The following is a 13,538-nucleotide window of genomic DNA, read 5'->3' as shown; positions in this document are numbered from 1 at the left end:
TTAGAATTAATAAGCTAAAATCATCTTTAATTTTCTTCCAAAAGGTGTCGAAACAACACCAAGAGAAAACAAATAACATCAAAAGAGGTCCAAACTCCATATATCGGACCTTCAAAATACATTAGTACTAAAACACTCAAAAAAACAAAACAAAAACAAAAGCCCAAGAACTCAAATGAAAAATCAAATTCCCCTTTGGTTCTTCTTCTTAAACCTTTTTAACATATTACATTTTTGGTTTTCTTCTTTTCAGCGACAAACTTCTTCCATACATTGGTGATCTCCAATTGCACTTCCATTGCTGATTTCTTATGCACTCCATCTTCACTCTCCTCGGCCGCCGCTAACTTAGCCGAGACTCTGGCAGGGAGGGTGTCGAGCTCGTGGAGGACTTTTTGAATGTCCACCACGAGCCTCTCGGCCAATGTGCAGGAAAAATCTTCCCTGATCACAACCCTGAGCACGGTCACGTGCTCAGCATTAGGTGGCATCGTGTAAGCTGGCACGATCCACCCAAACCTCCTAAGATGGTCCGAAATTTCGAATTCATTGTGTCTGCTGTTGTCTTTGAGAGAGAATGCTACTAATGGGACTCCGATTTCTTTGGAGACTATGTTGAATCTTTCTGTCTTTTCAAGTCCTTCTCTTAGTATCCTTGCATTTTCTTGACAATTCTCCATAACATTCTTGTACCCCTGGTTAATGTGATGATTCATAATGGTAATTATTACAATAATAATCTTGAGGTTAAAAGGTTTTTTTTTTTTTATGATTGTTCATTAAAAGAAAATAGGAATTAGCTACGAAATTCATCGCTAATCTCCTTTAGCTACATGATTTTTTTTTTCTTTTCATAATCCGTTGTTAAATAAAATTAGCAATGGTCTTTTGCTGCTTAGCGACACAAGCGATGGAAATTGTCCGTCGCTAATTCCTTTTCTTTTGTAGTGATTGTTCATAATTTTGAGCTTACCTCATAGCCTAAGCGAATAAGTTGGTAATATTGTGCAATTACTTGGCTAGAACCTGCATGTCAAGAGAAAATTAGGAGTTTAACTTTTATATACTAATAGTAGAAGAACTCTAACTTGACGCTATCAAATCGTAAAACAAAATATTCATTATAGAAAAACAGTCTATAATAAGAGTTTATGGATAATATTGAAAAAGGATAATTAAGTAGCCTACTAAAATTAATTTTATACATTGTCGTTATTTTACACATCACGGTAGCTGCGAAATTCGTTGCTAAATAGCATGTAGCTAAAAAGTTTTTTGATAATCCATCGCTAATTCTCGTAAGTATTACCAATGGATTTTTGCTATTTAGCGACAAAAGTTGTCTGTCGTTAGTGCTTGATACGCATCAAGTTTGCTTTATGATATTGTACCCAATATCTTGCTAGTTGTACATTGAATAAAAGGTACAGTAAGTTCATGTTTCAAGTTTTTGTATAATATGTATTGAAAACATTTTCATAATTAAAGATCATCATAATTTAATGTAATTACCTTTAGAGAAGTTAAGTGTGAAAGTAGGTTGATCAGCACCAAGATAATTGATGTGGAAAATAAGTTCTTCAGGCAAATCTTCTTTGTTCCTCCAAATAACCCAACCAATACCAGCATAAACAAGACCATATTTGTGACCACTTACATTAATACTTTTCACTAATGGTAATCTGAAATCCCATTCAAGATCTGGGTAGAGAAATGGGGCAATGAATCCACCACTTGCTGCATCCACATGAATTGGAGTATCCCACCTATTAACAATTTATAAAGTGCATTAGGCATGTACACGAATGTAAAAACATGTACATTATATTGGTAAATAATAGTTAATTTTTTCAGGGAAAATTAGAACTAGAGAGACCCAAATTAATTGAACGATGTGACAGAGTAATCTCAGTCCTTCGAGAATTCAAGCCTTCATTATTTTTTTGCTTGAGCTTTGTGACAGAATTCCTCCAAGATTTTACAAAATCAACAAAATTCAAATTTCAACAATAAATTCAAATTTCCCATCAGAACATAACTTATAATTTGTAGAGAACAATAAGTGAGAAGAAGCTAAAATTCTGAACCATATGCTCATTTTTTTGGAGGAACCGCTATTTAATTAAAATAACTTTTACGCGGAATAAGGCATACATTTGGCCGGGATGGAAGTAGGGGCCCGGGGCATAAAGAAGGGTCGTCGGAAAACTTCAATTATGTATGTATATTTTTTATGCATATATACAAGTAGATGTTAAATTTCTTTGACTTCTTTGTATATTTATTTTTTAATAACTTGAATTCCGTTAGTGAAAACTCTGAATCCGACGTAATTAAAGACAAGGGAAGATGAGATGTGTTACCCAGTTTCTTTGTTCTTCTCCACCAAAAGATCATTCAAACGTTTAACATCTTCAAATTCTCCATTAAGGGTGGAACCCAAAATAGCAGCCACACAAATAGTGTTCTCATCCACCATTTCCACAGCTTTCTCAGGGTCCATCACGTAGTAACCATCCTCTAACTTCACTTCCTTTAGTTCTACCTCAAAGTACCTTGCAAATTTCTCCCAGCATACCTGTAAAATTAAGGATTATTAAGCTATATAAAAATAATAAAATTTATATTATCAATGAAAATTAATCAATTCTAATAGGAAATTACTTTATTTTTCATATTATCATATCAGATTTGATATAAAGAGTTGTCTATTATTACAATTCAACTTTTTCCGGTAGTATGTATAACAGTTATACCATGTTGAATGCACAAAATGAAAGAAGGCCTTCGCATAACTGATCTTTAAGGAAAATACTTTGGGATTTTAGACTATACTATTGCATAACAAAGCGCACAACAACAAAAATAACCTTAATCTTTATGTTTTATATATTTTAGTCAGTATGCATTGTATAATTAATATATTTTCTGTGTTCTTCAACTTAGAGAAGTGAAGTTTTTATGCATACTTGATTTATGTGTTCATCCCCATCCTAAAAAAAATACGGAGAAAAAAAGGGCTGATTTATGCAAATTTCCCTTTTTCAGGTCACCATTTAGATTTTGTCCTTATTTTTATAAATTGTGCAAATATAGTCCTTCAAAAATTACTCTTTTGGATAATGTTACACTCAATACCCAATACAGTCCCATAAGTGCACAATGTAAGAATCGAATCTAATCCTTTTCTCATATATTGTTCAACCTTACCGACAAAATGTTAATCTCGCCTAATATTTGCAGTAACTTACACAAAATTTTAAATCGTGATCTAATGTTTTCTCATAAGATTTTCAGTTTGCTGAAAAATGAATTATTTAACTGTGGTCTAAAAGGTTAATAAATTACAAAAAAACAAAGGAAGAAGAAGAAACAGCTACTATTATAAAACAATTATTCCAGAAAGGGACGGGTGGTGAAAATTTCACAAGATAAGATTGTAAGAATAATGCTCAAAAGCAATGGGCTATCAATGGAAAACATACCTGGACATTGGCCCCAGTAACAATATTGGGCTTGTCACAAGGCTTTCCTTGGGCTTTCATCTTGTTTTGCCATTTTCTCTTAAAGGCTAATCCAGCAAGCATAATTGCTTCTGAGGATCCAACAGTTCCAACTCCAACAGCAGCCTCTCCCTCTCCCAATGGTGCATTAAATAAATGTGCTATCATGTTTACACATCGATTCTGCATTTTATTAATAATATATAAATAAACATAGAAAAAAAAGTTAAACTTCTAAGAATTGTTTAATTGAGTTGTTTGCAAACTGACTTGATCAAACAGACTGTAGAAAGAAAAAGATAACGTCAGAGGTAGCAGATATTTGATGAAATAATTGAGGTATGCGCAAACTGACACGATCAAATACAGTATTTGGAAAGATAAACAAAAAGAAGGGTTAATAGCACTTTTGGTCTTCAATTATCGATAAATTCTTATATCAGTCCTTGTGATATCTAACTGAACACTTTTAACCTTCAATTAACTAAAATGTGTACTTTTGATCCATTTGTTTATGAATATCACAATTTTATCACAACTATGAACTATTTCACCACTTAATTGCTTGTGTGTTATGTTAATTTTGTACTATTACTTCGTAATTGACGGTAATATAATTATAAAATATCTAAATATAACACATATCCTTCATAAAGGGATCAAAAGCACCCATTTTAATTAATTAAAGGTGAAATGTGAAAATGTGCTAAGGTATAAATCACGAGGACCAAAATTAAAATTGAATAATAACTAAGGGACCAAAAAAGCTATTATCTCAACAACAACAAAAGACAACATGCTAGGCAGATAATTGATGAAATAGTTGATGTGTGCGCAAACTTACTCTGTCAAACACACTATTAAGCAAAAAAAAAAAAAAAAAAAACAAACATCGTAGCGCATATTAGCTGAAATAGTCGACATGTCCGCAAACTAACCCGATTAAACCCATTATTGAAAAGGAAAAAAGACAACTTGCCTGAAGCTCAGTGGTGACAGGATATTCATCCATGTCAACATAGTTCTTGTTAATTGAATCCATGATTAGCTTATCACACTCTGGTTCCATCCATGTTGTCACAAAAGAAGCTAAATTCAACCTTGGGTTTCCATCCAACATTAACTCATCGTTTATTATTTGATATGCTGCGTCCTTTGGTATTGAATTCTCTGGCATCTTAAACCTAAAAATTTGCAAAAAACCAAAAAATAAAATAAAATTCGAGCTTTCAATAATTCTCAAGATCTCCAAAAGAAATTATTCAAGAAAAAGGCTAGAAAAGCAAAATGATTAATCAATCAATTAATAATCGTAATATGATGAACAAGTAATTAACGAAAATATATAATACTGTGTGAGAATCGCATAGTTGATCCTAAGTCCGGATAAAAAGGGATGATTGTGTTCATAAAAAAATAATGGTAATTTTTTTTTTGTTTTTTAAAAAAACACTACAAAAAGAAACAGTAATTAGGGACGGGACAACTTTTATCCCTAAATAGCAAAAATTCATCGCTAATCCTATTTAACAAATAGGGATTATTAAAATATCTTATTAGCTATTAGCGAAATTTCATACTTGTTAATTTCAATTCTTTTTATAGGAAGAAGATTAATAATGAAAACGTAAACAAGAGCGAAAACAACGATAACAATATATTCAGTGTAATTCAATAAGTGGAATTTGGGAGGGTATGATGTACGCATACCCTCCCCAACCTTTTGAGGGAAAGAGAGGTTGTTCCTATAGACTCTCGGCACAACAACGCATTACCAAAACATACTAGAAGGAAAAAAAATAACGACAGCAAAGTGACAAGATAGACAAGCAAGAGCAAAAGTATTGTATACTACTAATAATTACCGGGGAAGAGAAACTCGGACGTAGCGAGAAGCAAAGGTGGAGTGGATGGAGACATCATTCTCCGAGGCGGTCTTGGACAGAACCATGGTGGTGCACGGTGGTGAACGGAAGAGAGAGAGATAGAGATAGAGAGAGAGAGAGAGAGAGTGTTTGTTTTAGTTTTTCTTCCTTTTTTTTTTCTACAAGAAGGAACGAGTTGGAGAGAATTAATTTCTTCTTCGTTCCTTCGTTGAATTGAAAAATGGTAAGAGAAGAGGTTACTATTTATAAACCAAAAAAAAAAAAAGGATAGGCATATTTTTGTAGGAAGTGTATTAAGGGAGTGGAGAGACTTTAGTAAAATAGAGGAGATAATGTAATAATTCTACTAGTGAAGTAGCATGAAATTCTCTATATGTTTTTTTTGGTTTATGATTTAAATTAAAATCTTCTTTACTTTTAAACAATTGCGCCTTATTTTTGTTCTCTAAGATTTAAAATTTTGAATGATTTCATATATAAATGTTAGGGCATTAACTTATTTTTTCAGAATTTATTTACTTAGTATTCATTGCATATAACTAGTTTTCAAAGTTAACTATAATTTGTTTCAAAATACCTTTTATATTGACAAACGAATGTTTATATTTACTTTTCTTGTGTTTTATTCACCAATCCCTTGTATTATTTTTACCTATCCCCTGATAAAAGGGCTATTCAACTAAAAGGCAATTGTAGGGCCATAAAACCGATATTTCCACCACAAGGTGATTGTTGAATACTGCATTCTTCTTTATCACGAAATAATTTACGCATTTCGCTTATTTCATAATATATCTATTAACTTTCACCAGCACGACACAAAGGTTTGGACGATAAAATTATATTCCTACTAATATTTTTGTCTTTGCTGAAGGTGAACTTTAATTTCCGTGATTTACATCCCTCTTAACAAGTGCTAAGCCACACAATTTTATATATTGACTTTTATTGCCACCCATTTTAAATTGTGACGTTACTTATTCAAAGACATTTAGTTTAATTCCAACCATGTAGAGATAGGTCATTAATTAGTTTGAAGAAGCAATTGATGCAATGAATTAATGAACGATGGGTGCCTCAGGCAATAGGGAACGTGCCTTAGGCAATAGGGAACATCTTTGATTGGTTCGAAACTTCATAATTTATAGCTTGTTTGACCAAGCTTATTTTTTCTCCAAAAGTGCTTATTTTTCTCAAAAAGTATTTATTTTTCTCAAAAAGTGCTTATTTGAAAAAAATTGAAGTGTTTGGTCAAGCTTTCAAAAGAAAATAAGTGATTTTGGGAAGTAGCAGAAGCGAATTTTTTAGAAGCTAAAAAAATAATTTTTTCCCAAAAGCACTTTTTTTTCAAAATACACTTAGAAGCATTTTTTAAAAGTTTGGTAAAAAACTAATTGCTGCTTAAAAGGTTTTTTTTTTTTAAAATTAATTGATCAAACACAAACTGCTTCTCAACAAAAGTACTTTTTTGATAAACACTTTTGAAAAAAAAAATACTTTTCAAAATAAGCTGATTTTAGAACTTGGCCAAACAGACTATTAACTTGACTTAATTACTAGCCAGCTTATGACCTTAATTATGATTTTTGCATTACCCTTATAGCATGGCGTGTTTTATTTTAATAAACAATAAATAATAAAGAAACAAAAGAACATATTAAACGAAAAAAATTGGTTTGAACGATTCATAAATTATAAAATGAATAGACATGCGACTTCGTATATGCTGAGCTCATGTCAATATATTTTATTTTCCACAGAAAATTCTTCAATTAATTATTAGAAATATTATAGTCCAACTACCAATCAGATAATATTGCAGACTTGTTCTCCCGAATTCGTCATAGTTCGAGTGAAAGTATTTTAAATTAATCCCACTAATATAACGAGGAGAATAACTTGAAAACTTCATTGAGCTAGAAAGTTCCGATAATTTCGAAATATTAAAGATGAATTTGAATTTCCTAATAATAAGTCATTTGTTCTGATATATGTGATAGTTCTTTTTTTTTTTTTGGCACGGATTTCCCTTCAAAGGCGTTTTTCTTCAATTTTTACCCCTCAAATTGTTAGTCCTTAAGTTTTGCCCTTCGCTTAAAAAAGTGGCCAAAAATACTTCGAGGTTCTAGATTCGAACTCCCGCTCAGTAAAAAAAAAATATATATATCGCAAGATAAGGCTTCGCGAAAAATCTACCTTATAAGGCAGAATTTGCCTTAAGGAATTAAAAAAAAAAAAAAAAAACCTTTTGCCTTAAGACAGAGGTTTGCATGTGCCTTAAGATAATTTTTTTTTTTTAATTTGCTGAAATTGTACTAAAGTTAAGGCCTAACTTTTGTCCAAAAAGACTTAATTTTACAGCGAAACTCTGCCTTGCGATTTTTTTTCTAACTGAGCTAGAGTTCGAATCCAGAACCTCGGGATATTTTAAGTAAAGGACAAAAATTGAATACCAGCAATTTGAGGGGAAAAAATTAAAGACCACCCCAAATAAAGGCAATCGTGCAAATTGCCCTACTAGTTTGATACGTAATCCTCGTAGAACTGGATTGGACTGACAACTCATTCAGATTACGGGCTTGCCTGCCTATCCAAAAATTTTGATAAGAAATGTGAGTCTATGGATATTGGAGAAGAAGAAGTTTGGGGGGGGGGGGGGGGGTTGGGTAAGGGTTATGCAACGGGAAAGTTGTACGAGGATAAAACTTTTAACTTAAAATTAAACCTGGCAACCGGTTTAACCGGACCGGTAACCGGTTAGGGAACCGGCCAGTTTCCGGTTAAAAAACCGGAACCGTTTAACCGGTTCCGGTTTACCGGTTTGAAACCTCAAACCGGAACCGGTCCGGTTCAAAGTGTCCAAAACATGTTTTTTTTTTGTTTTTTGTATTATATATATACCTAAAATATAGTAAGAATATACTTATATATATATATATCAATATATGTATCAATATACTTAGGTTATATAACTTAATATATATAAATATGTTTAAGTTATATATAGCTTATATATATGTATAACTTAATATATATATATATATATATATATATATATATATAACTAAAATAACTAAAATATACTAAGAATATACTTGTAATGTCTAGTATTCTATAAGTATAACTTAAACATGTATTAATGTATATATGTTTAAGTTATACTTATAGTATACTATACATTACAAGTATATTCTTAGTATATTTTAGTTATTTTTTAAATATATAACTTTTTAGTTTTTAATTTAAGTATATTTTAGGTATATTCCTAACTTAATAAAAGTAAAAATATGAACACAAGTAAATAGAAGAAAGCTCAATGAGTCATATATTTTATTCATTCTTGGATAACATTTATTTGCAAGTTGTAGTTTTTTTTAACTTGCAAATAATACATGAGTTGTACAAAAATAGTAGAATAATAAAATCACCAATTTTGAACCATTTCGTTAATTTCCCCCACATCATATTCGGTCATGGAAATATCTTCAAAGTCTTCCATTTGGTCCGGTCCACTAGCTATCAAATCTTCAATTTCTTCCTCTTCGCCTTCCTCCGCTTCTAAGTTTTGGTTGCGTCGCTCCGATCTAATCCAATCGCGAATGCACACTAGTACTTGCAAGCTAAAGCCGGATAATGAATGTCTATGGTCTCCAATTTGCTGTCTTCCTTGGCTAAATGCGCTCTCCGAAGCCACGGTTGATACTTGAACCGTAAGGATATCTCAAGCCATTCTTGAAAGTACCGGATAACTTGCCTTGTACTTCTTCCACCATGCTAAGACGTCCAAGTTATCCAGTTCCTTGATATCCACATTTGGCTGCATCAAATAAAAGTTATATTCATCAAAGTTTGCAGTAGAAGAAGAAGTTGGCTGTGAATGTAAAACTTTTAAACCCGACAAGCCCTTTTTGCTACTCTGAGAAGTAGTGGGGCGTGGAGCAACGGGTGTAGCACGTTCTTCCAAACTAGAATAATGAGTAAAAACTTTTCTAAACTCATCATCAATAGCGAGTTCGGCTTCAGCTAAAGATGGTTGAACTCCCTCTTCAATTTCTAAAAATGTATAAATTTGACTAACCAAATTTTTAGTATAAGACACTTTTAAACAAGAATTTAAAAGAGAACCCAATATAAATAAAGTTGGGATGGGAAAAAAATACTTCTTAAATTTGATTATCATTTCAAAAATAGCTACTTGATAATCGGGTTTATATTTATACTCTTGTAAAACTCTAGCTATTTCCGCTAAGTAGGCTAAAATTTCGGTTACCGTGGGATAGAATTGTCTAGAAAAAGCAAGAGTTGCATTATAAAAATTTTCTAAGAGTTCAACACATTCTTTAACATCTTCCCAATGCGAATAATTTAACCAATCATCACTATCAGTATTATATTTGTTGTGAACTTGTTGTATGGGAATCCTATACTCATATGCTTGTTGTAGCATAATGTAAGTGTAGTTCCACCTAGTCTCAATTTCTACTTGAATTTTCTTAGGTCTAAGGTTATTTTCCACACAAGCATTCTTAAAATCTCTAATTCTTCCCCTATTAGCATTACAAAAAAGAAACGGAACCGCATCTCTAACTTTTTGAACAGAATCTTCAAAATGCACAAGACCATCTTTAACAATTAAGTTTAAAATGTGACAACTACATCTTACATGAAAAATATTTCTTAGCTGAGGGTTTAGTTCTCTTTTTATAAGACCTATCGCCTTTGTATTATTAGAAGCATTATCTAAAGAAATACAAAGTGTTTTTCTATAAATGTTAAAAAATCTCATAATAGTAGATATTGAATCGGCTAAAAAATTTCCATCGTGACGACCTTTTCCTTCATCATATAAAAAAGCTATAATTCTTTTTTGCATAACCCAGTTGTCATCAACCCAATGACATGTAATAGCAAAAAATTCTAACTTGTTAAGACTAAGACCCAAATCAGTGGTAAGACAAACATTACAATTTAAAGAATTAAATACATGGCGCAAATAAAATCTATATTTTTTAAACAAATCTATAACATCGGCTCTACAAGTACTTCTAGGAATACCCTCAAATAACGGATTATAACAACGTTGAATGCAAGTAACAAACCCCAAACCTGAGGGAAAGGAAAATGGTAAACAATCATAAGCTACCATTTTAGTTATTTCTACACGCTCTTTTTTCTTGTCATATTTAAAATTTCTACCGGTTCGTGGGTCTATCGTCATTTGAATCCCCCCCACATTTGAACCCGTTTGCTCTCCCCAAACATCCATATGTTTGGTTCTCATATGAGCATTTAGTGTACCCGTTTCACCATCCTTACCAGTTCCTTGCTTAAAACTAAATACTTGTCCACATAGGGTACATGCAGCTGATTGATTTTCCCTATTCTTAGTCATAAATTTCCAAACTTTAGCTGTTGGCTTACGAGTTCTAGGCGGTTTGTCTTGTTTATGTGATTGTGCAGGACATGTATCTCCTATGGGATTTTCGGGGGGTTGTGTTTCATCATCATCATCTAAGTCTTCATTAAAAGTGTCGGTAAAATGTTGTTGCATTGCCTCATGACCTAAAAGTGGATTATTTCCACCAACATCAATACCTAAATTAGGCGTTTCTTCCACAAATGTTTCTTCATTAAGCCTACCCCTAACAATACCACTACTACTACCGGCACCACGTCTTAATCTCTTTGACATTATTAAATAGAATTAATTTAAATCACAATCAAATAAATCACAAGAAAATAAATTACAACAAATTAAATTGCTAGAATTAAATTGCGTAAATTAAATTGCAAAAAATAAATTGCTAGAATTAAATTGCGAAAAATAAAAATAGAGTTGGAACGAAGGTACCAAATTGCCGGATTAATTTCCAACAAAGTGAAGGCGGCTAGAATTGCAAATCCACCAAAGCTACTTCGGATTGTTGCAAAATCACCAACTCCACCAACAATATTATAATTGCAAAATTAATAATTGAAAGTTGAAACTATAATAAGACTTTGTGGCTAATTATTGCAAAGTGACTATAATTGAGAGATTGAGATTTGAGAGAAAGATGAAGAAGAGTGAATTGGTGTGAATTAAAATGAAAATGAAGAAGGGTTTATATAGGGGTGGGGGATGTGTTAAAGTGTTAAAAAAAAGTTTGGGGGTTGGGGGGCCAAAAAATAATTTTATGACCATTTGGCAACGGCCATTTTTGCAAATGGACCGTTGCCAACGGTCCATTAACGGACAGGCCCAACCGCTATTTTTTTTTTAATTTCATCTGTTAAACCGGTTTAACTGGTCCGGTTCCGGTTTCAAAAATATCGGAACCGGACCGGTAACCTTTTAAACGGTTAACCGGTTCTACCGGTTCCGGTTTTACCGGTCCGGTTACCGGTTTAACTGAACCGGTTGACGGGTTTACTTAAAATAAAGCCTAGAAAGAAGGAAAATAATGGCTTAAAGCTAGTAATACTATTTTCTAAATTGTAGGCTTAGATATAACGGTCCCTTGAGCACTTTATTATATATATATATATATATATATATATATATATATATATATATATAGACATACAAGCAATGTGAATAAGCCAAATGGTAAGCTAATAAAAAATCACTTGGCAATTTTAGGACGATGTTTTTCTTTCCTGTAATAACATATAATAAAAACTAAAATTTAGAAGAGTTGATTTTTTTTTCTTTTAAGGCAATTTCACTTGGCTTTTGAAGGCCTAGGGCTGTTTTATTGATTTTCCTCAAACCGTAAACTCACATAGTCTTTACACCAATGGCCAAAATGGCTAATAAAATGCAAAAGGGTAGACTAATGATCAACCTGGGATAAAGATGTCCCAAGTTGATATTACCACAACTAGAACAAATGGACTAAAAAATGTACATAAAGTAAAGACAAGTTTGCATGAATATATTCCATACATCTTTGCATATTTCATGCACCATGTAGAGAGACTTTGTACTGGAATCTTCATTGAAGAATAGTAGCACCAAAGACATGTTGAAGTTTTGTGTACTTCTGGATATACTGCACAATATACCCCAGCTGAATATTGTATATCAGTGAGATCTTTGTGTATATCAGCCTCTAAAACATGTAGTATCTTCTATATGTGTTGATGTATCCTGTATCAAGCCTGAGAACCAAAGTTGTGTGATTACCTATAGAATATGCAGACAATATACTGAAAGTATACTATAGTCTATCAGGTATCTGATTAGTATATAAGTATCAACTGCTGCAATAACTGATTTTGTATGATGTCCCAACTTTGAAGCCTTGATGCATCATTGAACCAGTCTTCCTAGCCAAAAATCTCCAAACTTGATTCTTATATCTTCTTCAACCCCCATCAGAACATGGTCCATGTACTGTCATTTCTTATGTAAAATGAGCATAAGGTGCTAATACCACTACACGAGGATCTGCTAATATACAGATCATGTCTAATTTGATGGATATTCCAAACTCAACATCTTCTGATACAATCCTGCAAAATATATATCTTGTATGGAAACTTGCAACATAGAGCAATGAGTTAAAACATTCTGATACAATTATGCCATCCTCATCAAGGATTCTGATAAGATTTTATCCTTGTAACACCATGCTACTCCATTTGCAGTAATCTCCACTAGTAAACCATAACCAAGTTGTGTCCTGATAAAATATGATCGTTGATATCTAGTCTTGACTTATTTCTAATACCCAAGTGATGCACTGAATTGCCTGCTTACTTATCCTTTCATGTGCAATGATCAAAGAAACATTGTTAAAAAGTCTATTGAGCAACAACTGAGTCATATCATTTCCATGATGAGCAAGATTAATGACACAGATATCCGCAGAGAAAAGAGTGCTCCTATTGTTCCTGCTTTCTTTCATTATCCAACTTCCATTACTGTAACCTGCAAAAAAGAAAACAAGATTAGTAGAAAAAATTCCCACCTTACTCTCTTCCCATATGACTTGAGCAAGATGAGACATGATTCTTCACATCCTTACAACAGTCTCCAACATCAGTATCTTCTTTTAGTCCTGATTCTCAAATAAGGACATAGTAGTTGTCACTATTAATAATCCTCCTCCCCTTTGAGTCTAATTCTACAAAGTTATTGGCCACCACCTCTCCATCATCTAGA

General features: G+C 32.5%; 1 protein-coding gene across 1 annotated transcript; it reads right to left on the bottom strand.

Moving 5' to 3' along the window:
- LOC132640245 (glutamate decarboxylase-like) lies at positions 1–5,587 on the bottom strand. Its single transcript, XM_060356755.1, has 7 exons — positions 5,369–5,587; positions 4,483–4,687; positions 3,486–3,686; positions 2,364–2,578; positions 1,513–1,766; positions 974–1,026; positions 1–695 (listed from the first exon to the last, which is right to left on the bottom strand). Exons 1-7 carry the CDS (start codon positions 5,452–5,454, stop codon positions 219–221), a joined length of 1,491 nt encoding a protein of 496 aa, XP_060212738.1. The 5' UTR covers positions 5,455–5,587; the 3' UTR covers positions 1–218.
- Positions 5,588–13,538: the final 7,951 nt, after the last annotated feature.

Source organism: Lycium barbarum, chromosome 5 (genome assembly GCF_019175385.1).
Source record: "Lycium barbarum isolate Lr01 chromosome 5, ASM1917538v2, whole genome shotgun sequence".
NCBI classification, from domain to species: domain Eukaryota; kingdom Viridiplantae; phylum Streptophyta; class Magnoliopsida; order Solanales; family Solanaceae; genus Lycium; species Lycium barbarum.
The sequence above is the reverse complement of the archived record's forward strand: the minus strand, read 5'-3'. Positions and strand labels throughout refer to the sequence as shown.

Coding starts and splice junctions, on each gene's coding strand:
- LOC132640245 (XM_060356755.1), bottom strand. CDS start 5,454: ATGGTTCTGTCCAAGACCGCCTCGGAGAATGATGTCTCCATCCACTCC. Junction 1,027..1,512: donor CACACTTAACTTCTCTAAAG/GTAATTACATTA, acceptor CTTGACATGCAG/GTTCTAGCCAAGTAATTGCA. Junction 696..973: donor TTATTCGCTTAGGCTATGAG/GTAAGCTCAAAA, acceptor CACATTAACCAG/GGGTACAAGAATGTTATGGA.